The sequence below is a fragment of the Poecilia reticulata genome, chromosome 20 (genome assembly GCF_904066995.2).
Source record: "Poecilia reticulata chromosome 20, P_reticulata-male-v2, whole genome shotgun sequence".
Classification (NCBI taxonomy): domain Eukaryota; kingdom Metazoa; phylum Chordata; class Actinopteri; order Cyprinodontiformes; family Poeciliidae; genus Poecilia; species Poecilia reticulata.
This window is the reverse complement of record NC_088849.1, coordinates 19653224-19677617: the sequence shown is the minus strand read 5'-3', so window position 1 is coordinate 19677617 and position 24394 is coordinate 19653224. Positions and strand designations below refer to the sequence as shown.

General features: G+C 39.4%; 1 protein-coding gene across 26 annotated transcripts in view; it reads left to right on the top strand.

Annotated features, from left to right (window-relative positions):
- scrib (scribble planar cell polarity protein) overlaps positions 1 to 24394 on the top strand; it is an 82030-nt gene that overhangs the window by 36387 nt on the left and 21249 nt on the right. For 12 of the 26 annotated variants that reach the window (XM_008396597.2, XM_081601951.1, XM_008396602.2 and 9 more), the window contains exons 13-32: positions 121 to 246; positions 354 to 539; positions 1111 to 1488; positions 3577 to 3639; positions 6387 to 6476; positions 6564 to 6641; positions 6718 to 7035; positions 8355 to 8435; positions 13581 to 13823; positions 14084 to 14194; positions 14743 to 15036; positions 15896 to 16084; positions 16853 to 16972; positions 17288 to 17344; positions 17764 to 17820; positions 18274 to 18354; positions 21637 to 21999; positions 23259 to 23330; positions 23474 to 23527; positions 23879 to 23935. In XM_008396597.2, coding sequence (XP_008394819.2) covers positions 121 to 246; positions 354 to 539; positions 1111 to 1488; positions 3577 to 3639; positions 6387 to 6476; positions 6564 to 6641; positions 6718 to 7035; positions 8355 to 8435; positions 13581 to 13823; positions 14084 to 14194; positions 14743 to 15036; positions 15896 to 16084; positions 16853 to 16972; positions 17288 to 17344; positions 17764 to 17820; positions 18274 to 18354; positions 21637 to 21999; positions 23259 to 23330; positions 23474 to 23527; positions 23879 to 23935 — 3018 coding nt within the window. The remainder of the gene's footprint in view (positions 1 to 120; positions 247 to 353; positions 540 to 1110; positions 1489 to 3576; positions 3640 to 6386; positions 6477 to 6563; positions 6642 to 6717; positions 7036 to 8354; positions 8436 to 13580; positions 13824 to 14083; positions 14195 to 14742; positions 15037 to 15895; positions 16085 to 16852; positions 16973 to 17287; positions 17345 to 17763; positions 17821 to 18273; positions 18355 to 21636; positions 22000 to 23258; positions 23331 to 23473; positions 23528 to 23878; positions 23936 to 24394) is intronic. The other 14 variants (XM_081601953.1, XM_017301859.2, XM_081601956.1 and 11 more) reach the window with 9 other exon arrangements.

The window sequence follows — 24394 nt, the reverse complement described above, 5'->3', positions numbered from 1 at the left end:
TGTTCAGAGAATCCATAAATTTTAAAATATGATTAGATGCAGTTACTTTAGTGATACAAATCACATGCCTTTATGTGACTGGTGTTTTTCTAGAGCAGGATTTGCTTTTCTCTTCCTCAGGGCCTTCAGCGCAGAGCCACCCCTCACCCCAGTGAGCTGAAGGTGATGAAGAAGGGGATAGAGGACAGGAGGAATGAGCCTTACACAACCAGAGCCGATGGAGAAGACGAGTCACTTGACCCACAGGTAATAAAAATACGTAAAGATATATATAAACTTATATATAAAAAGATATCCTATAAAACTTTCAGGTATTTTTAGCAACGATTCATCAACGATTTCGCTGTTTTTAGGCGAAACGACTGAGTGACGTTTCAAATCAGAGCCATGACTCCCAGGTGTCCAACAGCACGCTGTCGGCCACGTCCCACGAGGAGAGACACAACCTGGTGGCTCCCTCCCAGCGAGGGGAGCTGGTGAACAACCAGTCCCCCCAGGAGGACGACGACCTGGACGAGATGGAGGTGGAGTACATCGAGGTAAAAACCGTTTCATTAAAATAAAACTCGAAGCATGGTGAGAAGTTTGAAAACAGTTTTTGTTTTTCTTAAACCTTGTATCAGCGTTAGATCTTTGATGTTTCAATAAAAGTCACGGATTTTGTGGTGCTACTTTAGAAATATCTGCAAGGAATTTTGAGGAACATACTTTGCTAAAATAATGACTGTGTAAATGTCCCCCAAACTTCTCAAAATCACAATCCTCTCGTTGCTGAAGCTATCTCTTTTGTGGGTGTGCCTCTTTTTCCTTCCACTTAACTTTCCATGAACAAACTTGGAGACAGCACACTTTGAATGTCAAGCTTCTTTATCTACAACATTTTGTGGCTTACACTCCTTACGGATCAGTGACTGTCTGCAGATCAACTGTCAAATAACAATACTTCTAATCACTAATATTACATTCTGAGAAATGGAATGCTGAGTTTATATTTGCTGTAATCTATAAAATTAAACCTAAACGCTTATCGATGACAGAGATGCGATAGACTTGATGCGAATTGCCACATTAAAATTTGAAGTTTGTGAAAAAATCTCCTTCTTCCTACAGCCAACCGTGCACTTTGCAGAAGAACCGATTATCCGGGGCGGAGATGAGGACGACGAAGACGACAGAGAGAACGGCGAGAGGAGCGACGAAGACGACGACAGGCCGGCGATCCCCCAGGAGAAGCAGCGGCTGATCAGAAAGGACACGCCGCATTACAAGAAGCACTTCAAAATCAACAAGCTGCCCAAACCCGAGACCGTGGCCGCGCTGCTGCAGGGCTTCAGTCCCGACGGGCTCAACTCCCCGACACGGGCTGCAGAGGACGAGCCGGATGAAGAGGAGGAAGAGGAGGATCAGATTGTAGGCACCCCTCAGCTCCATCACAGAATGGAAGAGCTGGACGACATCCGGCATCAGGGCAACTCCAGCCAAGTAAAGGTAAAACCGTTTCAGGCTCTGGTAGGATTCAGCACATTTAGTCACTCTGTTCAGACCTGAACCGCACCGCACACACGTTAGAGATTAAAAATAACCTCACCTGAGAAATAAGCTGCATATTAACTTTAATTCTGTGAATAAAATCAGCTTCTCCTGCAGAGCACTGACTCAGATGAAGACTAAACTTCTCACCATTACAAACCATCTGCTGATTCCCACACGCTGCTTTTGTAACATTTCACCCCAATGCTTAGGAATTATGCTAGAGAAGTCTGATCAGGTGCTGCTTATTGTTATTAAACTTAGTAGCATTTGGGGAGACTTGATGACTTGTATTGATTTATGTTGAAATCCTGTTTAACACGACGATCATCTCACCAAATCTGTTCTGTGTGTGTTTTCAATGAGTGTGGTTCTGTTTGTGTGGCTGAACTCGGACCAGCCAGAACATCTACTGGCAGAGCTGGAATGTGAGATCCAACGAGCCTGGTTTCCGAATTATCTTAGACGTCATATATTGTAAATTATGGGACAGATTGGTGCCGATTTCCTAATCCGAAAAATAATTTAGTAAATTACCTAGAGGTATTTTATTAAACCTCAAACTAGCTGCGTTTCCATTGATCATATATTTTCACAAATTGGAAGTGCGAAAAAAAAAATTGGCTCAATAGGAGCACGTCAATTTTGAAAAAAGTAAAGATTTTCTGTTAAAAAAAACTTGTTAGGAGGAACATTTAGTCAACAAATTATTCTCGTATGATTTTTAATTACATTTCTTATTTAATGGAATTGTTGTAAATGAAAATGTTGTTTCCAAAACCAAGTTTTACGTACAAGCTTTAACTTTCTGATTGACGTCTTCAAATGTTGCTTCTAACATTAGATTATGTTCTCCCCTCATGATATTATCCATTTTATGAAGTGTACCAATTCTTTCTGCGGCAAAACAGCCATACAACATAATGGTGCCACCTCTATGTTTCACAGTTGGGATGGTACAAGTATCCCCATTTTCCCCCCCAAACTTAACACTGGTTGTTATGGCCAGACAGCTCAGCTTTAGCTCCATATCTCCAAAAATGAAGATCTTTGTCCCTGTGTGTATTTGCAATCTGGCTTTTCATGTTTCTTTTGAAGTAAAGGCTTCTTCCTCGTTGTACAGAACACGCTTCACTTTGGATAATAAAACTGTGTGTTTTCACAAGGCTTCCTGATATTTCAGCAGATTTCTTTTAACTTTCCCATCATCTCAAACAGCAAAGCTAGGTGTGGCCTTAAAATACATCCACAGATGTTCCGCCAATAAACCTCAAAGTCTCTGACATCATCATCTGGGCTTTTCCTTATTGTTTAAGGAAATTGTAATAATTTCTGATTTTGGAGACATTTATAAATATCTGACATTATTCCTCTCATGCTTGTGGCATTTAGCAAATAGAAATAATTTTGTTAATTCTAACTGACCTCAAACAAGAGAAGTTTGGTCTGATTTAACTTCAGACAAGGAGAAAAAAAACACGTGTATTTTATGTATGTAAACTTCTGGTTTCAGTGTAACTATACAATCGGTGTCTATTACATCCACTTTCCTGGTTTTAGCTTCCAGTTGTTCATCATGTGTTTGACAGCCAGATCTAAAAATGAAATAGTGGCAACTAATGCAGCAAATTCTGTTTTTTTTAGCACTTCATAAATTAAAGATCAAATATATTTTGTCCCTCTTTTAAATCCAAACCCTGTAGATAAGATGAAGCTTTCTAGTAAGGCAGTTCTTTATTAGAGTTAGTAAGTTCTTCTTCTGGCTCGGGAGCTTTTGCTTTCTTGTTTTTGCTCTCGCTGCACCCTGGTTGTTTGTGTTTTGTTTTGCACTCTGGCTCAGCTCCTTGGTCTTGTCTTTCCACCTCTGCCTGTATTTGCTTTTGGTGGCTGGGGAGCGAATGAGGGATCACTTCTGCTTCAAGGCAGGCAGACAGTGATGTGTGATGTTAATGGGAGAGCGTGTACCGTGTGGGTGTGGGAATGAGTGGATATTTTAATTTTGGCCTGACTAATCCGCATGCTTCTCGCTGGTTCCTGTCCTAACAGGGGGTGTCATTTGATCAAGTCAATAATCTGCTGATTGAGCCTGCTCGAATTGAGGAGGAAGAGGTCTGTACCTACTCTTTCCCACCCAGTGTGCCTATCCGTGCATCACCCACCCACCCAGGCTAACACAGGTTTAGGAAGTGGAGAAAACGGACACACAAATCAAATTAATCTGAGCTAATCACAAAGAAAACTAACAGATCCGTTACTGGAGTGTCTGTGTGGCAGAACCCGAAATTAGGACTGGAACATTACTGCTAAATATTGATGGATAAGATGAAAGGCATCCACTTTGACACCAGTTAAGAAAACATTATAATTATTAATCTAATTATTATTATTAATGCAACAAGTAAGTGAATTTTCTATCAACTCTTCTGATTGGACAAAAAAAATCACATTCTGCAGATTTCTCATTTAACCACTTAAGCTTATATTATGCAATATGAAAAGTGCATTTGAAAATTTCTAAAAAGATTCATCTTCATTAATCTATTAATGAAGATTGAAACATTTTCTTTTAATCTTCATTAAAAGAACATTTTCTTTTAATGTACGCTTGATCGTTTGTAGTGAAGGATGCATCTCCAGTTAAAAAATACTTTGAACATTAGCATGAAAAGCTCAGCCCTTTCTGTTTGGATTAACCAATTAATAACCAAGTAGCAAAAAGTGCTTAGTAGGAGATTTTTATTTTATTTTATTTTTTTATAGAGAAATTGAACTGGGTGAAGCTAAAACTATGCCAATGTGGAAAAGAACATATTTACAGTCAAACAGTTTTTTTTCTTTTTATCTTAAATGCCAAAATTTTTGTACAATTTTAACTAAGTGTGTTGTATTTTCATCTCTTTTTAGACCATATTTTAAGGTAGCGATGAATCAATTGCTGAATTAAGTAACTATTTCAATAATTAATCATGATTAATTAAATTATTTCAGCCCTAATCATTTGAGCTTATGAACTCTTTATCCTGCCTCATGAAGCAGGTTAACACAAAGTTACCTAAGCTATTTTGTGATGGTATATAATTATATTTTAAGCATGCATTTTCCTGAAAGGTTTTGGCAGAGATTGTCTCTGCCACTGTAAATCCAGAGAACTAAATGTTGGGCAGGTCAGGGCTGTGCTGTTAAATGTTTCTTTTCATACTAAATGTTATTCTGCCATCTAAAATGTTGCCAATGCTTCCATTTCTTTCTTTGATGGTCCAAATCTGTCAAGCATCAGGTTCTGGCACACTGCTCTCCTCTCCCTCTGCTGCTTTGCTCCATGTTTTTCCATTTATGTAGATTATTTGTAGAGCTGAATGGTTTTTTTTTTTTTTCTATAGAAAAACATCTTCAGGTTAACCAGAATAATTGCTTTGCATGGATGAATCCCTTACCGTTTAAGTGTAGCTGTATAAACGTTTTAATATCAAACTGGATTTTGTATTAGACGTGAGAAAGAGCATGTTTGCTCCACTGTCTTCTTTTCTATAGTATTCATCTACCCTTCTTGCATGACTGAAACTAAAACATTAAGCTGCTTGTGTAAAGATTGCAGAAGAAGAACACTTAGTGCATCTTAAGATAACCTAAAAACATGAAGCACATTTAGTGAAACACAAAGTCCTGTCATGTATATGATGAATGCATGTTCTTTGTGATGTGTCCTGATTGTGTATAAATAGCTGTATTGCAATGAAGGCTGTAAAACTTACAGAATGCAACCCATTGCGGATCAAGTTACTTTTTGTTGTGGCGAATTGAGCTACGTTGTTTGTTTTCCATTTTTATTCACCATCTTGGACTGAAAGTTTGTTGTTATCCACACAGTATGGGAATTCTCCCAATAGTCATAGTAATATTGGCAAAATCAATCAGATAAGTTAAACTCCTCTGCCTACTCCAAGCAGAGTGAGTGAATCTTCATCAGCGTAGACAGAGCACCTGCATAGTTTAGATAGATCATTTTTAAGTAGGATGCTTTTTTTTTTTTTTTTTTTTTTTACATATTCAAAAAACCTTTTACTGCCTGGCTATCTTAGCTACAGTATCAGATGTGAAGGTGTTGGTGAACCAGTATTTGCTATAAGTATTTTCGTACACCATGGAAAGGCAAGTTAGATATTCTATAGCAGTGTTTGCATATCCTTAAAAAAGCTTAAATTCATTTAAAAAAATGTAAGTTGGCCTTAAATATGCTAATTATGGGTCTTAAATTTTTATTTTATTCAGACTTGCTGAAAACAGCAACAAGTCAAAACACTTGTTCATTGTTCAGTCATGTATATTTGGAAAGAAGAACATTTAGTGCGTTAATTTTGAGGTTAAACAGTGTAAATAAAAAATTAAAATCAAAAGCAGTTTCCACATGCAGGACTCTTCACTCTTCTTGCTGTTACTTGGTGTTTCCTTATTGACTTTGTTTCGATTCATTTTGCATTTCCGCATGACCTACTTAGAGAACACACCCTGTGTGTCGTCTCCCTTTTCTAACTTTGACCACTGAGCACACGTGTGCGCCTAACACATTATTTAATTAAGGGATAGTCTCAAAGTTCAAAAGATATTTAAATAAAATAATTTACCTTTGCATTATGACTCGCAAACTTGAGTAAATTTTTTATCAAATCTTTAAGGACAGCTACTTGCATGACCGACACTACCTGCTGGTAATCTGGGGGAGGGAATTCAGTGTCTAAACTGGAATAAAGATTTTCTACAAATTCTTCATAATTTTTACCTGTACAAAAAGAAACTCCTTTTTTTTTTCTTCGAGATTCATTCCCATTGTTTCTGACTTCTTTTTAATCAACTTGCAGCACTCGCTGACTATCGTTCGACAGTCTGGTGGGCTTGGCATCAGCATTGCTGGGGGAAAAGGATCTACGCCTTACAAAGGAGACGACGAGGTGAAAAACCCACAGGATTGGGATAGCAGAGGTAAAATACAAGCTATAGAAATTAAATATTCTCTTCGATTGTTTTTTCTTTTTAAGGGAATCTTCATCTCCAGAGTATCTGAGGAAGGTCCTGCAGCAAGAGCAGGAGTGAAAGTGGGAGATAAGCTTCTAGAGGTAAAAATTAGTTTGGCACAAACAGATTAAAAAACGTTTCTGTTCAGGCGTTTCAAAAGTTTTACCCGTTTCTCAGGTGAACGGAGTAGACCTCCATGAAGCGGAGCATCACACTGCAGTCGAGGCTCTCCGCAGCTCCGGGGCAACGGTTTCCATGACGGTACTGCGCGAGCGCATGGTGGAGCCCGAGAATGCCATCACCACCACGCCGCTGAGGCCCGAGGACGACTACTTCCCACGGGAGAGGCGGAGCAGCGGCCTCGCCTTCAACCTGGAGAGCAGTCCTAGCGGACCGCGGCAGAGGTTCTCCACCTGCCTGATCCGGAACGACAAAGGCCTTGGGTTCAGCATCGCCGGGGGAAAAGGCTCCACACCGTACCGCACAGGAGACACTGTAAGAAGCACCTGAACACACAAGTGCTGGAACAATTAACCAGATTAATTAATTACTGAAAGAATTGTCAACCAATTTAGTAATCGACTAATCATTAATTGGTGTATATGAACACTAAAATATGTAATTTTAAGTTATATTCAGCTAAAACTGTACTAAAGAAATATATATTTTGTATTTTAGATGAAAAATCTTTTTTCTCTAAATCTCTTCAAGTGAAATATTAATTGGTTAATTGAAAAAATAGCTAACGGATCAGCTCTAAACTGTATTGATATTAAATCAAGCAGAAAGAACTTAAGTATCTATTTAGCTGCTATATTATTTTTACATATTGTTTTACATATTATTGATATTGTGCAAAATAAGCTTAAGTAGTTTCATGAAAAATCTGCAGAATGTGCTTTTTATAAGATCCGGTTAAGTAATAATAGTTAGCTACATCCTTGTAATACACTGTCAACACTGAAGAATCATTGTTTATTAAAATCAAACATGACAAAGTGGAAAATGGTTGAAAACCCCCAGTTGGTTTACTTCCAGATCAGAAACTATACTAAGACACAAGCAGTTGTTCCATAACTAAAGAGCGAGAATCGTTTGGGAAGTCGCTCTAACAAGAACTGTCACAGTGAGCAATATCCATCTTCTCTGTGCCTATTCAGTCATCGCCGCGGTCACAGAGATATGAATAGCCAGCCCTGAAACTCGAGCGGTTCACTGTAATTAGACGTGGTGAGGTCTAGACTCGGACCAGCGCAACTCTCCAGCTCAGGAAGCACAGAAAGAAAAAAGGAAAGGACTCATAAACGTGTGATTGTAGGCAGGTTGGACTGTAAGTGTTGGCTGTTTTTCAAAGTTTTGTTTCTTAATTAGTGCTGCGGCGTCTTTTATGGTTGGTTGATTGCTGGTTGTGGTGCAACAGTGTTTGCTCCTGCAGGTGCTTTGGCTAGTAGCTGAAAATGATGATGTCTGAAGACATGATGAAGGAATGTTTTACTATCATTAGAGTGAAAAATATTAGGGTTTTCGTCTAGTCGTGATTGGATTTTTATAAAAACGATCAATTCCAGATTTTTGTCTGTCTGGTCAATCAACCAAGACAGTAAGGTAACAGAGTTATCTCAACATTTTAGCCTTTTGCACCAAACATTTTACTTCCAAAGTTCTCCAATTCTATCGTTAATAAGGCTCAGAAACTATCAGAACGTGACTAGTATATTGTTTCAAAATGGTTCAAAGAGGTTCCTGAAACAAATTTTACCAGAAGTGACAAAAAGAGAAGATTTAAAATTTGTCACCATCTGTCCGGTTTTCAGGGCATCTACATTTCCAGGATTGCTGAGGGTGGAGCAGCACACAAAGACAGCACGCTGCGAGTCGGCGACAGGGTGATCTCTGTGAGTAACATCGCTTTACTGTAAAACATGTTGTTTATTTTGTACCACAAAGCGGGTGCTCCCGCTAAAGCCTGAATATGCCCTATTTGGGTTGTGTAGGGTTTTTATCAAAACCTGTGTGGTTTTCCCTGACTTGGAACGAGAACACAACATGCTGAATGTGACAGGGAGCCAATCAGAAAGAGCAGTGCCGTAAGAACAGAGGGAAATCCCAAGCAGTTGACATATCGCGCAACTGAGAGTCCGGTGGATATCGGATATGTGGAAATGTTTATTATTATGTAAATGCCATTATTATTATATATGTTTATTATGTTTATTCAGTTTAAAATGTTAACTATAAAAAACACAGTTACCTCCAAATCATAGTGCAGCAAATAGAGCGGCTGCTCCCACCGTCTTTTATCCACCGTCTTTTCTTTTTGTTACGTCTTTTAACTCTTAAAATGAGTCCACAAACGGTCACTATTGCTTCTACATCGTCATCCGTGCTTGGTTATTCTAAATTCCTGTAAGCTATGTTGGGAATTTTGTGGATTTTCTTCTGGAATTTGGATGTTCGTGACAGGAATCGGTTCGTGTTGCTCCTGCTGTGTTGCTGGAGACACAAACCGATCTAACCTGTTGTACTTTTATCAGCTTTGTGGTCACAGAGGTTTGGAGAATCGGCCGACAATTCTTAAATCTTGGCGTCTAAACCAGACTTAAGACTCACAAGCTCTACTCATCTCCTCTCGACCACTCCCCAAACGCTCTCTGACTCTGGTCACTATGGTAAAGTTTACATATCCCTTCAAAATAAGATACAGATGCGCCACAAAAACGAACATTTTACTTTCGTAAAAATTTTAACTCACGATAATGACTATCGGGAGCCCTGAGCTTGTTTCTCTGCAATGAGACGGTCCCATCTGGGAGTAATGAGAGACAATAACACCCGAAGTGTTGCTTATATCCACAGCCTGCTTGGTCTCTACGTGGCGAAGCAGCTTGAAGCTTCATTGCCTCATTAGCAGCCGGTCGCCGAATGTTACGCAGAGCTGCTTGTAATGTGGGAATCACCTTCCGGTCCGGGATAAATCCATTCTCCTTTCTCTTCTCTGGGCCTTTTCCCCTTTTCAAAGAAACTTTCCAAAGACATCTGATCCGTTTCTTACTCATTTTGCTGCTTGTGGGCTCAGCGTTGGCACGCAAGTAACCGAGAGAATCTGGTTAAAAGATTTTCAAAATAAAAGATTCTCAAGACTCAAATAATACATAGTAAATAGTTAATTATTTCTTGCGCAGCCCGGTACCAATTGGTCCACGGACCGGGGGTTGAGGACCACTGCTTTACAAGTATATTCAACTAAGATTTATACATAATTGCTGGGGTGATGACACACTGTGTGTAACTCCATTCTGCTATTCTAAAGCGTAGACAAAATGTTACTCTAGTGATTGGTCAGGTTAGTGAGTGTGTTTCCCAGAGAAAGTAGATCCTTGCCTTTACTCTGAGATTTCCAACGTTTCAAATATAGCATGTCAAATATAGCATGTTCTCTCATGGAGAGGGAAAGCTTAAATGGATAAAAACTTCACTTATGGTGTAGCATTCATGCCAAAAACCCTTATTAACAGAGAGCGCTTGGCTCTGATCGCAGGTATTTCCATTTATTTGCTAGCTGTAGGTGGACGAATCGATCCAAAATATCAATATTAATGATACCAAGTTGGTATTAATATTACCGTGGTAATAGTTTAGTGTAATTTCTCAGCTCTACTTCACAAAAGATTGTGTTTTGATTTGCTCAAAACACAATTTATAATTATTTCACATTATTTCGGAAAAATACACAAACGGTTTTCTATTTTCACCATTTATCATGTTAACATGTTATAAAAGTATAAAAACTTTGTTCTGAGTTGGAACATAAATAATTAAATGGTCAGAAGTTTAATGATATCAAACTTGAATAAAAAATATTAGTATTTTCAACACTGGCCTTGAGTTTACTTAGTATTGATTATATACCAATGCAGAATCGCACACGTCTGCTGTGAGCGGTAAAATTCCCTCTGTAGGCTCTCGCCTGAAAATTGCACTCCCTCTTGGTTTTTTGTGAACGTGTTTGTCAGTTCGGCGTCTAACTTTTTGAAACAAAAGTTACAAATGTATTAAGTTCTTGTTTCCATCTATGCTCAGTTTTGAGGTTTCAGGCCTGAGCTCCGGTCTTGTCACATTAAAGTCCAAATCTTTTGGCCACAGTTTATTAATCTGAATATTTTGTAACAATTATGAAAGCCCAACGTTTCAGAGCAGCTTCTTGGGAAGAGGTGACTGCAGAAACTATCTCATCGATGGTTTACACAGCTCAGGGTGTCCTGCATGACTTTTCTTTGAACATTTGTTTCCTATAATCAGTTGACATTGTTGTTTCTGCTGCCAATGAATGCAACGCTGCTCTTTTCAGAGGTTTTTTCCTTCAATCCTTGGATGTGTTTTGCTTTCTCTCTGGTGGTTTCTCCCCTCTTCCTCCTCTGTTTTTGTGTCTCACCTGTAATCACACGCCGCCCCTCTGCATGCTCACTAACTCTGAGCGAGTCTCCTTGCCTACTTGGTGGTGGGTGTGGTGTCGGGCGGCGTTGCTCTGCTGCTGAGGTAGACGGGTGTCGCGTCACGGCAGCAGCAGAGAGTTTCAGCCCTGCGGTAAGAGCTGTTACTGTCGGGTCAGTGCTGACCTCTGCTGGTCAGGATGGAGCAGTGTGCGGTTTGTCACACCAGGCTATAAAACATATGCAGTACCTTTAAAGATGATTCACTCTCTTGGATGGTTTACCTTCTTTATTGCTTTTACAAATCAGTCGTGAGGAAAATAACGTGACTTTTTTGACAAAAAACTAAAAAGTAAAAACTGGTTTCTGCAAAGTAACTTGCTTATTTATTTCAAACACATTTATAATTCAAATTCCATGAAATTTAAATAACTTTGAAAAGGAGATAAGCATAAACTTATTTGATCCTGCTCTCATTCCTTTCTTACTTCAATCATTATTCTATATTTAAGGTCAAACATAAAAAAAACAACATAAAAACAGAACAAAGTGATAACATACCCAAGACGTTTCTTTCAATCAAACAAACATCCCCCAAAAAACAAACACAAAATTTTTAAACGGCACATCACCACAAACACACCATTCCTACAGTGCAGCACGGTCGTGGCAGCATCATGCTGTTGGGATGCTTCTCAGCAGCAGGTCATAAAAGGCTTGTAAAGGTAGAAGCTAAAATGAACGCAGCAAATTTGTTTCTAACTACGACTTCAGAGAGAGAACATTTATTGTCCAGTATGATGACCCAAAGCATCCAGATAAAGCTACATAGAGACAGTTTGAAGACAACAAGTTGGAGGTTCTGGAGTGGTCCAGTCAAAGCCCAGACTGATCTCCACCCGATCTGACGGAGCTTGAACAGTTCTGCAAGCAAGAATAGAGTAAAATTGTATCGTTCAGATGTGCAAGCCTGTGTTTGCTGCCAAAAGGTGAATCCATTAAATGCAGAATCTTAAGGGAGTGGATACTTATGCAATTACTTATTTAATGTTACAAATTTTATGACGATAATTGTCATTACTTTGAAGAAATAAAAGGTTTTAATCCTTTATCTTTTGTCAAAAAAAGCCTGATTTTGTTGATAAAAAACAATAAAAAAGGGATGAATACATTTTATATTGACTGAACGTAGTAGTTTAGTTGCCTTTCTTGACTTAAAGGCAAACATTTTGGAGAGAACTATGTCTTCCGCTTGTGCTTTAAGTGAACAAAGGTAAGAATGAGTCTTAAAGTGATCAGAATAAAAGAAGACATCATGAACTGTTTCTGGATTTTGAAACAAACTGCCGCTTCTCTGCCAGCAGCATCCCTCTATTGAATCCCTCCGTTTTCCTGCTGCCCTGTTGGCTCTTCTTCAAATAAATTTGCCAGAATTCTACGTTTAAAAGATTAAAGTGTGACAGTGCAAAAGTATTCATACCACTTGAGCTTTTTCACATGTTGGCACATTAAATGCCAAAAACAAACTCAAAGTAGGACATAATTGAAGGATTGTGCAATTCTGCTGGATAATTCAGTTTTTTTTAATCCTTCGCAAAGTATTTCAGTCATAGTTGGACTGGGTGGCAAATGATCATTTCCTTAACTTTCCTCAGATTATTGATCAATCTTTGAATCAACTCTGACAATATTCATACTACGCAGCTTTTTGTTTATAGGCCAGAAATGTAACTTTTTCATCCTACTGGCTCAGTGACTCTAGTATCTTCCGTTATCTTAAATGTTTAGTTGCTGCAGCTAATTTTAAGTTGTTAAAAAATTCAGTTTTTTAACTTATTTTGTAATATTTAATTAAAACTGCTCAATCTGTGATTCTCAAAAGAGAGAAAATACAAATGATTTTTTACTCTAAGCACATTAAAGCTTCATTAAACTTAAATTTATTCGTCATTGTCATCAGCTTATTCCTTTTCAAAAAGTTACAGATTTTTAAAATATGCAGCAGTATTGCCTATATTTCAGCTTATCAGAAGAGATGGAAAAGGCATGACATTTTGCATTCACAGAAACTCAAGAGTTATGTAGACTTTGTTGAATTTCCTGTCCGATTAGAACCAGACCAAAAGTTGTTTTTTTATTGATATTATGTAAATGAAGTAATTTTATGAGAACTCCTACATAAAACTTCGTAAATAAGAAAATACTTCTGCATTGGTTGCAGGACTTTGAAATGATTCTGCAAACAAGTTTCAAAGAAAGAACCACGTTCTTGCCCAACTGGACACATCAGAACTTGACGACTCATTCATACATTTTTCTCATTAAAATTACTTTTTTCTCGTAATTTTATAAAAAAAAAATTCCCGGTATCATTTTGTCTATATTCAGCTAATATTTGATATATTTTCCCTTTAAAGCTTTGAGGGGTTTGAACACTTTTGCAAAGTCTTTACATCCTCGCTTACAGTGACGAATGATAACATGCAGAATCCACTGGCAGCTTGATGTTTTCGGTTTGGTTTGTGGTAAATTTTCATCCTGTTGGTCGTAAATGGGGAGAATCCTGGTGGGCTCACACCTCCTCCATGGTTGGTTTCACTGTCGATCCAGATCAATGGTGTAGACATGACAGAGGCCAGGCATGACCAGGCAGTAGCGCTCCTTACCGGCACCTCCCCCACCATCGCACTGCTGGTGGAGCGAGACCTGAGCGCGCCCGGGGGCTCTCCGGGTCAGAACCGGGCGCGGGCCCACTCCCCTCCGCCCCCAGAACCCTCTGCCTCTCCAGACCAAGATGAGGAAGGCCTTCAGGGGAACCACATGGGGAAGCTGGAGGACGAGTATCCCATTGAGGTGAGTCGACTCTGCATTCTCATCTCGTTGGTCAAGTTTTTCTAGATGTTTTAGTGAAATGCTGCAGAAACCTCATTGATGCTTCGTTTTCCCCGCTTCATCCCTAATGCCGTTCAGCTGCAGAGAAGATGGTGCATGGTATGAAGGCTGGCTGTGATGAGAGGAGTGTGCTTTATGCTTTTAGCCTGCTGAGATGTTGAGTGTGCAGTGCAAAACAGACTTTATTTTTACTGATTCTTTTGTCAAATTCATACAAACAGGAGGTGACCCTGGTGAAGTCAGGCGGCCCTCTTGGACTGAGCATCGTTGGAGGCAGTGACCATGCCAGCCACCCGTTCGGCGTCAATGAACCTGGGGTCTTCATCTCAAAGGTGCTGAAACTTTTTATTTATTTAAAGGGGACATATTGTGCAAAATTTACATTTTACATGTTTTTTTTGTTGTTGTTTTTTTACTTTGTGTCTTAACTGCTTCTAAAAACAGACCAAGTGTTTAAAAAACAAACAAACAAAAAAAAACATGCAGCCTGTCTTTAGCTATAAAATAAATGAGCCATTTCAATGTGCCCTAAAATGGCTCATTCTGAAAGGAGCTCAAAATAGTTAGAACTGAGCAGAATAAAATCTCATTATCTGAGATTGGTTATGTGCAAAATGAAAATGTTTCACATAGTTAGTCTATCCCAAGCATTTACCTTCAAAATTATTATATTTTTGTTTGCTTTTTCCCTGCCTAAATAGAATACTATGACAAGATATTAGTGGCAGTAGTAAATGATATCATATGATAGTGAGTTGAAGCATCTTCTTTAGTTAATTTGTGTTGTTTTAGTTTGATGCTGGACAAGTTTAAAAACTTACCTTGATAATACTTGAAATATTCTGGTTCTGCTTTCAATCTCTGCTTCTCGCTCCTTCAGGTGATTCCTCACGGTCTGGCGTGTCAAAGCGGCCTGCGAGTCGGCGACCGCATATTAGAGGTAAACTCTATCGACCTGCGGCACGCCACGCACCAGGAAGCCGTGCGGGCCCTGCTGGCCAACAAACAGGAGATCCACATGTTGGTGCGGAGGGATCCTTCGCCGCCGGGGATGCAGGAGGTTCTGATCCAAAAGCAGCCCGGCGAGAAGCTCGGGATTAGCATCCGCGGAGGAGCGAAAGGTCACGCTGGAAACCCCTTCGACCCCACAGATGAGGGCATCTTTATCTCCAAGGTAACAAAGCAGATTCATCCATGTCCACTTTTGGTTTTTGAAGGTTTTATTTTTTCCAGTAAACATTCATTGGGTTTCCACAGCACACACAAGGCCGCCATCTTGTTTCACAGCTTCTGTTTATTTGCAACAGAGTTGAATTCAGGTCATCTCTACAATGGGATATTAAAGCCAGGCTCTATCTAATTTAAAAAAAAAATTACAATAATAGTCATATTACAAGAATACAGTCCTATGACAATAGAGTAAAAATAACATGGGAATAAAGTTGTAATATTACCAGAAAAAGTTTAAATATTGCCAGCATACGGTCATCATTTTATGAGAACGCCACATAAAATATAAAAAATTTAAATGTGCAATGTTGTGCATTTTGTGATGATAATACTTAATAAAAATACTTAACTTGATGCTGATGTCTTAAAAAATTATCATTATTAGTGAGCAAACAACTGAGCTGGTTACATCAGATTTTCTCTTTATTTCTCTAAATTCCTGACAAAATTCTCTAAATTTACCAGGAAATTTAGGGAATTTCCTGGTAAATTCTTTCAATTTACAAAGAAATTTGTTAAAATTGTTAAAATCTCATAAAATTGCGTTTTTTTTCCTGATGAATCTGTTCTCATGCTTTAAAAAGTTATCATACCTGACTGTAATTCTGCGTCGTACTACTCAGAGCAGAGAATTGATGGTTGAAATAAAAGCCAAATTTTGGAAATATTTTTTGTCATATGTTCTTCTTCTTTTCTTTTCTTTTTTAAAGAAAGCATTAAATTTCGTTTTTTTTTTTTAAATCAGATTTTATTCTTAAGCCACATCGGCCAGTTTGGAAACGTAACGCTCGTTTTGTCTTCAGGTGAGTTCGACCGGCGCAGCAGCCAGAGACGGACGGCTGCAGGTCGGCATGCGCATCCTGGAGGTGAACAACCACAGCCTGCTGGGAATGACCCACACAGAGGCGGTCAGAGTGCTCCGTGCGGTCGGCGACTCACTGGTCATGCTGGTGTGCGACGGCTTTGACCCGCGGAAAGTCGCAGCTGTTGAGGTGAGCTCTCAGGAAACACTTTGGTCAAGGAAAAGCTGCATCTGACATGATTGGGAGTATTTTTGGTGTCGATTTAAAACATTTTACCAGCAAGCCAAAATTTGCACATATTTTCTGGCTGTTCACAAATGTTTGAAAATGTTGACCTACCGATACCAGTTTCTGCAGATTAGGATTTCTCTTCAAGAACTTTAAATAAATTAAAAATCTGTATTAAAGTAGAACAATTAAACCATCTTCCCAATAAAATATTTAGCTTAAAATAAAATGATTTCCCCAAACAAATCAGAGTTTTTTTTTGTCTCCCACCACCTGCATTTGGACGAGAGGGGCCCCAAGCTCAGAAAGGGTTTTTCTGATGAACTTAGGTGAAATAAATATCTTCAGTTTTGATACTAAAGGTGCATTCACACCAGCTTTGCTTAGTCCGCTATTCCTGGCACAAGTTTTTTAAACTGTTTAGTTCCTGTGACACATTGCAGCGTAAAGCGAACTGCACTAGCTGAAAACGTAACAAATGGTCCAATTAAACCGAGTCTACTGGACTATCAGATGTGAAAAAACTCTAAGAGTATCAGTCTGGAGGAACAGCTGACATTATTACTTTCAAAAAGCTTCTGGCACATTCTGAGCTCCATTTTTACGAGTTCACCAATTCTGAAACTAGCCGAGTTTTTGTCCTTGTATGATGTCCATGCTTCTGCATTCCTGAAAATATGTAACAATTCAAAATACTCGATTACAAATCTATGTGACTTTTTATTCCAGGCGTCTCCTGGGATCATCGCCAACCCGTTTGCAACCGGCATCGTACGCAAGAACAGCATGGAGAGCATCTCTTCCATAGACCGAGACCTGAGCCCAGAGGAAATGGAAATCATACAGAAGGTACGATGCGCTGAATGAGTCCACCACGTAGCAACCAGAGTAGGTATCACCCCAGACCAGCGCCGCTGTTTTTCAGTCAGCCCATGCGTCAAATGTTTTGTGCAGCGTTTCTGCTGCAGCAGCAGTTTGGTGTCAGCAGGTGGAATTTGGCCAGCTGTAGTTCCCCTCGTTCCGCTTGCGAACACACTCGCGCTGCCACAATGCGCCGGCATGGTTGTTTATTTTGCCAAGTTTAGGTAAACATGTCCCGTTTCTGCTGAGGTCTGCTGCATGAAAACCTGCGAACTGAAGTTGAAATGTCATTATTTCTGGCAGGAGTCTGAGATGGTCAGGGAGACGTCGCAGTGGGAGCGAGAGGAGATGGAGAAAGTGGTGAGTGAAACATTTTGAGGGATGGGAAAGATACAAATGAATGAATCGGAATAAGTTTCCTTAGCTGAGAAACTGGATGAATGAAGCTTCCTGTCTGTGGGTTTTGTTGGAGAGTTTGTTCCTGCAATGTTTCAGCTTGCATGCTTTTTCTGCTCCCATAGAAACGTGAATAGTGTACTTTGTAATCTGTGTGATTTCTACCCTGCTGTTTTTCTCTCTCACCTGTCCTTCTGGTGTGTTTGGTGCGGCACATAATTATCCAATCATCCCACCTCCTTCCTTTCTGTTTCCCCCCATCCCTCGTCTATAACAACACTTCTCTCCTCTTTAAACAATCTCTGTCTTCATCGTATCACTCTGTGTGTGGCTGCGTGTCTTCCTCTCTGCACTCTGCTCCTCCTCTTCCTCTCATGGTGAAGGAGCGTATGCGTTTGGAGCGTGAGGAGGCAACTCGCCTGCTAGAAGAGGAGACGGAGGTGAGACCCTGCTCAGACAAACCCACCGTCTGAACGCAACGTTAGTCCAAGTGGGGCTGCAGATATCGCTGCTTTACGCTCAATTTACTTATCTTGTTTGTAGATTTTTTTATTTCTTGCAAAACCTTTCTGTCAGGCAAAAGTTTGACGTCTTTTATTGCGTTCTTTGACTCAAAACAGTCGGCTGCTAATATACCCTTGCTAGCTACCCAGCTAGCCTTGTTTGCGTCTCTCATGGATAAAATGTATTGATTGTTGGCTGGACGACATTTGTTTTTGTCACTAATTTACTTCTTACGTCCCAGCAGGATCCCCCAATATTTATATTTTTGCTGGTTTTAAATTTCTTTCGATCTGGCATTAAAAAGGTCTTAAAATGTTAAGTTTGAATTACTGAAACCTGTGTGTAGACTGGTTTTGTTCTAAATACATTATTGCTTTATTTCTCCTCAGAACCTTGGCACTGGACCTTTAAAACTTGACTACAAAACCCTGGCTGCTCTCCCCACCACCAGCCTCCAGAAAGTGAACCGGGTGAGTCCTCTTTTCTTTATTTTTCTTTTACCTTATCTTCAGGTTTCGCCTCAAACTAACAGAATTCACCCAGGTTGGATTTAACTTTTTGACGTGTTTGAGAACGGGGTCGTTGCCTTTGGGGATTCTCTGACCGCGTGTGGTCAGAGGCTCAGAATAGGCGCTCTTGGTTATATGTCATGTTTGACCAAGAGCTGGACTTTTTTAAAGGAGAACCGAACCCCATCCCAGGGTTGCTGGATGAAGAACCTTGTCGTGATTTAACTAAACCATGAAGAAGTAAAGAAGAAAAGCCCATAATAAAGGACTGAAGGTCTACAACATGAACATTTTGCGTCAGAATAAACCGTGACAGAGAGTGGGCGAGTTGGGGGAAGGGAACAGCTGCCCACTATCACCCGGCCTGCTCTCTGCGATATTTTAAACGTGCATCTGGCTCTGAGTCAGACAGAGCGTGTCCGGTGGGTGGGGACGGCGTCGTCTGAGAGGAGCAGACGAGCGTCTGAGATTGAGCTCTGAAAGTCCTGCTTGGGACAGTTTAGTGTGGACGTCCGGCTCTGTCCTTTTATCGTCCTGCTGTGAGTTTCCTCTTCCACCTTTACTCTTTTTCTCTCTGCTTCTATCAAACTCCTGATTTTTACTAAAATATAGACTCTTTATTTTAAATTTGATGTCAACATTCCTAAAAATTAGATGATTTCTTAGCAGTTTCCTCTTTAAAGATGTTAAATCATGTTGTCTTTGATGTTGTAACTAGACTTAATTATAGATCTCTGTTCTGAGAGAGCAGCAGCACTTAACCTACATACCCTGAGCAGCTGTTGGTGAGATCTGAAGCGCTCCCACATGGTGGTTCAATTGGAGCAGCAGCTCCTAATCAAACTGGAGTTTTAATACACTTTTTAAAAAAGTAGGACTGGTTTAGTTAAGAGTTGCAGGTTAAATATTAGCAGAAAAATATGTTTAATTTTGCTGGAGGCCTGAGAATGAGCCTAGTAATGTTGGTCCTGATTTCTTTTTAAGTTGGACAAAACAAACCAACAAGACTCTTTTATACATTTTTAATTAATGCCACCTTGGATATTAGCTTATTTCTCTGAAGTATTTTGATATAAAGGGAAGACAAGTCAGCCTGTCATAATAACAAATGTTGCTTATACAATTATTGTGATAAAATATAATATTGTTGTTCTGAGATAATTTTCAACTAATATGTTAAAAGACGTAATGGTGCCAGTACATTCTCTCAAAGATGAATAAACTTTCATTTAGAAAGAACATTTAACACTGGAACTGAAATATATTTTAAATATTCCAAATAAATTAGACAGAAATGGCTTACGAAGTCTCTGCAAGCAAAATAGAAAAAAACAGACTAAACGGCCAGTTAGTTAGGACTTTTATAAAACGAAAAAGTGCAAATTATCTACAAAATGGCGACTTTTCAATTATATTAAAGAGCAGCGTCTCTTTAAAAATTAATCAAACTCCATGCTGTCATTTTAATTTATCTTGCGATGAATTGTTTTATTGCTTACTGTGACTGGCTTAAAGACAAGTTATTATAAAATTGCTCACATTTCACATTTATTTGTATTGTAATATATTTCCACTGATTGGGAACCTGTTAACTCTTATGAAAAATGAAAAATTCAAACCCAAAGTGCTGATGATACTGACCTCTTACTGGGTTGTATCAGGGGAAACTAAAACCGCTTAGTACACCTGTCCTGTTGACACCTAATTGTTCCGTTTCTCTTTAAGGAAATTTCATATTTAACCCCTAAAAGCTCAACGTGCCGTTGAGCCGGCACACAGCTGTGGACCTCTCAGCGCGTTGGCATGTTGGCGAGCCAGCAGGGTGACTTTTCCGCTCTAAAAGCCAGCTGTCGCTCACAGACGTCTGTGTCGGTGCCAAAAGGTCACGATTCACATTCCGTCCCTCTGACCCTCACGCCGACTGCAGCCCGAGAGCCAAATCGCCGCTTTTCAATTGTCAAACTCTTGAGATCGATTGATCATTGGTCACAGCTGCGTCGGCTGTTTCATGTTAAGCACCCTTAACCCTCCTGGTTAAACTGATAAAGTATTTTTAAAGCAGAGGCTGAGAGTCTGCAGTAATGTGGCGGTTAGGACGCTCTACTAGTTTAGAAACTTATCTTCAAGGCTTCGGAGGAGTTTTAGTGATGCAAGTGACTCTTTATAGCAGCAGGAGGCATCTGTGTTAACTTTCTATTCATAGAGCCGCGGACATTCCTCCTTATCTTCCTTTGGTTAATGCAGGGTGGCTGTGCATCCTTAAAATGTCTTAAATTTGTTTAAAATTGTAGATTGATCATAAATACACTCAGCATAGGTCTTAAATTTTGTAGCCGCTGGATTACACTGTAAAAACCCCAAATCATAGTTTTGTCCAAGAGTGAAAATAACTTACAAGTAATGTTTTAGCTTAATAATTTCTTAATATTAATTTTAAAAGGCGTTAAAATTAATTCAACTGACAGATTAATTTACTTGGAAAAATGTCTCAAGTTAAATAATCTGTCAGTTAACAAGTACTTTTTAAATCAATATTAAAAAATTATTTACTCAAAACAAGCTCCTATATTTTGCTGAAAAGTTACTTGTAAACTAGTTTTGCTTTTTAATATTTGCTCTAAAAACTAGACTAAAAAACATTTAGTATGTTTTGTATTTTTGCGGTGTATGTATTTTTTTTATTCTTGCTGATATTTTCTGGCAGGCAAACATTTGTCACATTCTGTGACTTGAGGCGGTCAGTAACTAGCTGCTACTTTACCCTTACTAGCTAGCTAGCTAGCTTCTTTGCACAAGTGCAAATGTATCACTTGTGTTCTTTTTATTTTTTTTTGCCACCAACTTACTTTTGTTCCCAACCCACATGACACAGCAGTATCCTTCAATCATCTTCTACATTAGTAGTTTTTTCTATCTTAAATTTCATTCAAACTAGCTTTCAAATGGTCTTAAAAAGCCTTAAATTTAATTTGCTGAAAGGTTTAGATGTCCTGTTAAGGGATTAAACTGAAAATGCTGATTATAACTAGTGGTTCTGTCTAAAACTGCTCTACAATAAAACTTTAAACTTATGCTGATTTATTTCCTTTATGAAGACATGAATCACTTTCACCTTCCTGACTTAGCAGTGGGAAGCCACTGAACACCATTTCCCTGTTTTCTCTTTATCTCCTTTGTGTGAGTTTGAATATCAGCGAGTCGAGATCCTCCTGTGAGTCCTCCTTATCTTTTGCTCCTGTTCAGTTCTCTGCTTCTGTTACTCTGACTGCCACCATGGAGGCTCCCCTGCCGGCCAATCATGGAGCCCCTTTAGAGCCCTTCGGGTCGGGCAAACCCGCCGAACTCCTCACTGATTATTTCCACCAATCCGAGTTGTCCCACAACGGGACGTCCAGCGTCCCTGACAGTCCAGCCGTTGACTCGACAGTTTCTCCTGAGGAGGAAGAGGAGTGCCTGGTGGACTCGCAGCCCATGTGCTTTAGTGAGAACCCCTTCCTGGTGGCTAACCGTAGAGGGAGAGGCCTTCCACCCGGAGAGCGGGTCCTGTCGGGGCCTCCGGTGGGCTACGGCAGGCAGGGGAAGCTGCAGCCCTGGTTGTTCAGCAAGGCAAGATGGCCGACTGTAGCTTGGAGGCGGCATGCTGCGTTGCTGTGAGCTTTGTTGCTTCATCCATTTGGATCCCAGTTCCAAATATTACAGTAAAAAAAGGGTTTATTTGCAGCTATGAAGCTGGTTGCAAACCAAAACGCAGGCTTACGTTGATTTTCTTTCCCTCTACGATGTGTCTGGCTAACTGTGTGTGTGTTAACCTCTGCTCATCAATAGGAGGTGTTTATTGCACGTTTTTACTGTGAACAAAGCTTGTGGCATCTAGGGCTGGGCAATATGGACTTAAAGTTTTATCACGATATCTTGTGGTGCTATTACGATAATAACTATATAAAACTATTTTTTAGGAGCTCAGTAATCATAGCCCACAAACCGAAACATAACTAATTTCTAATATGCTTATTTAGGACACTTTTTATCACCAAACTGCACAAAGTAACTGCATTTAATCATATTTTTAAATGCATCTATTATTTATTGACACTTTCATTGAGCAAACAGTGAAGAAAATATTAAAAATGGCAATTTGGGGGCGGTTTAAACATCATAAATTAATAAATTTATCACGATAGATGATAAACAATACAATAAATGCCCACCCCTCGTTGCATCTCTTTAATTATTCAGGATCTTTAATTGCACAGACAGATGGAAAAACCTGACCTGGCGGCTATAAGGAAGGTCAGGATGTAGGAAGGAGAATGTTTAATGTGTGAAATAAATGCAATATTACTAACCTGAACGCTTTACAGGTGCATCTCAATAAATTATGTCATGAAATAGTTTATTTAAAGTCAAAATGCAAAACAGCCTTAAAACGAATTCAGTTTCTGGAAAATTTGAATATTAAGACGAATAAAGAGCAAAGAAATCTGACAATTTTTCTGGCTGATATTTACCAACAACTTCTACGAGGAGGCTAGTAGTTTAGTGCTCTCTCAAAACATAAAGTTGAGTGGAAGAAAAAAGTGTGCCTTGACAGAAATGTCAAGCAAAACCCATTTATGAATTTGTGGAGCTTTATGAGGAGTTTCAGTAAGACCACAATTTTTTTTCTGTTTTTTTGTCTAGAAAACTACTTTTGGGTTCAAACAGAATTAAGTAATTCCTTCAGTGAAGTTAAATTAACTAGCATCTAGATGATATTTTAATTTATTCAGATGGACCTGTGGTTGTATTCTTATCCGGCTTGTATTTCTGGTTTATTAGATGAAACTTTGAGCTGATTATTTAGTTGCGTCTTGTTTTTTTTCCAGGCATCTTCGTCTGATTACAGCAGAACGGACAGCCCAGTCAGGGAAGCACCATATTCTCCCACTATCCAACCGGTGAGCCGCCCAACACTTTACCTTCCTCCAGTATCCACCAGCCTCCATCACATCATCCTTCAATTCATGTCATCACTGTTCAAGAGTGGTTTCAGTGGAGGCGTTTTAGCGCTGACAGTTTTGACCTTCCTTCCCACCCGTAGCCCAGCCTCCACTCCTCCAGCAGCTCCCTGTGTGCAGGCAGGGAGACCCGCTTTGTAAGTGGGCAGATCTGGAAGCGTTGAGCTGCCTCGGCCCTTCCTGGCTGAAAAGCATGCGGACGCTTCTCTGTGGCCAACTCATCCCTGATGCTTTGCCTTGTGCAGACTAGATATGTGTTACTCTGAGAGGGTTTGCTGACCAGCTTTGGCTTTATTTTTTCCCCGCGGGTGATAAGTTTCTAAAAGATCAACATCTACATAACCACATTTAAAAACTGGTTGTGTTTGATATCTTTGCATAACCCTGAAGAAGCTTCATTAGTTAGTTAGCTTAAATTGAACTAGATGCTGCTGGGTCATACGTCATAGATTTTAATTTTGTTTAAATTTATTTCTCTTCCTCCACAGGCAAACATTCATTTCACTGCCACTCCCACTGCTAAGGACAGCACTTCATCATCATCAGTGAGTGTCAGCAGAATTTAGGAGAATCTAAAAATCTGAATACTTAATCTGTCAAAAACAAGAGTAAGGACATCAATGAAATACAACTCTGGGTTTTAACGAATTACCCAATGAGTTATTGGCTCAACACTCTCCGTTCCTGGGAGCTTAGAACCCTCAAGACAACAAATAAACAGTAAATCAGGAGTATTTGACCAACAAACATAATTTAAATCTTTCATCGTGAAAAAATTTCTATTCAATTCAACTGAAAAAACTTAAGAGGTTTAAAATGTAAAAACTAAATGAATAAAATGCAGTGACCACACGCGACTACTTAAGACTCCCTTAAAATATGCCTATTTTTAATACTTACTCACCTAATATAAGCTGGGAATATATTTTACTGTCCCGCTTTGGGGAAATTAAGGCATAAAAGCAGCAACTTTAGGTAAGTTGGATCATGGATATTCACACAAA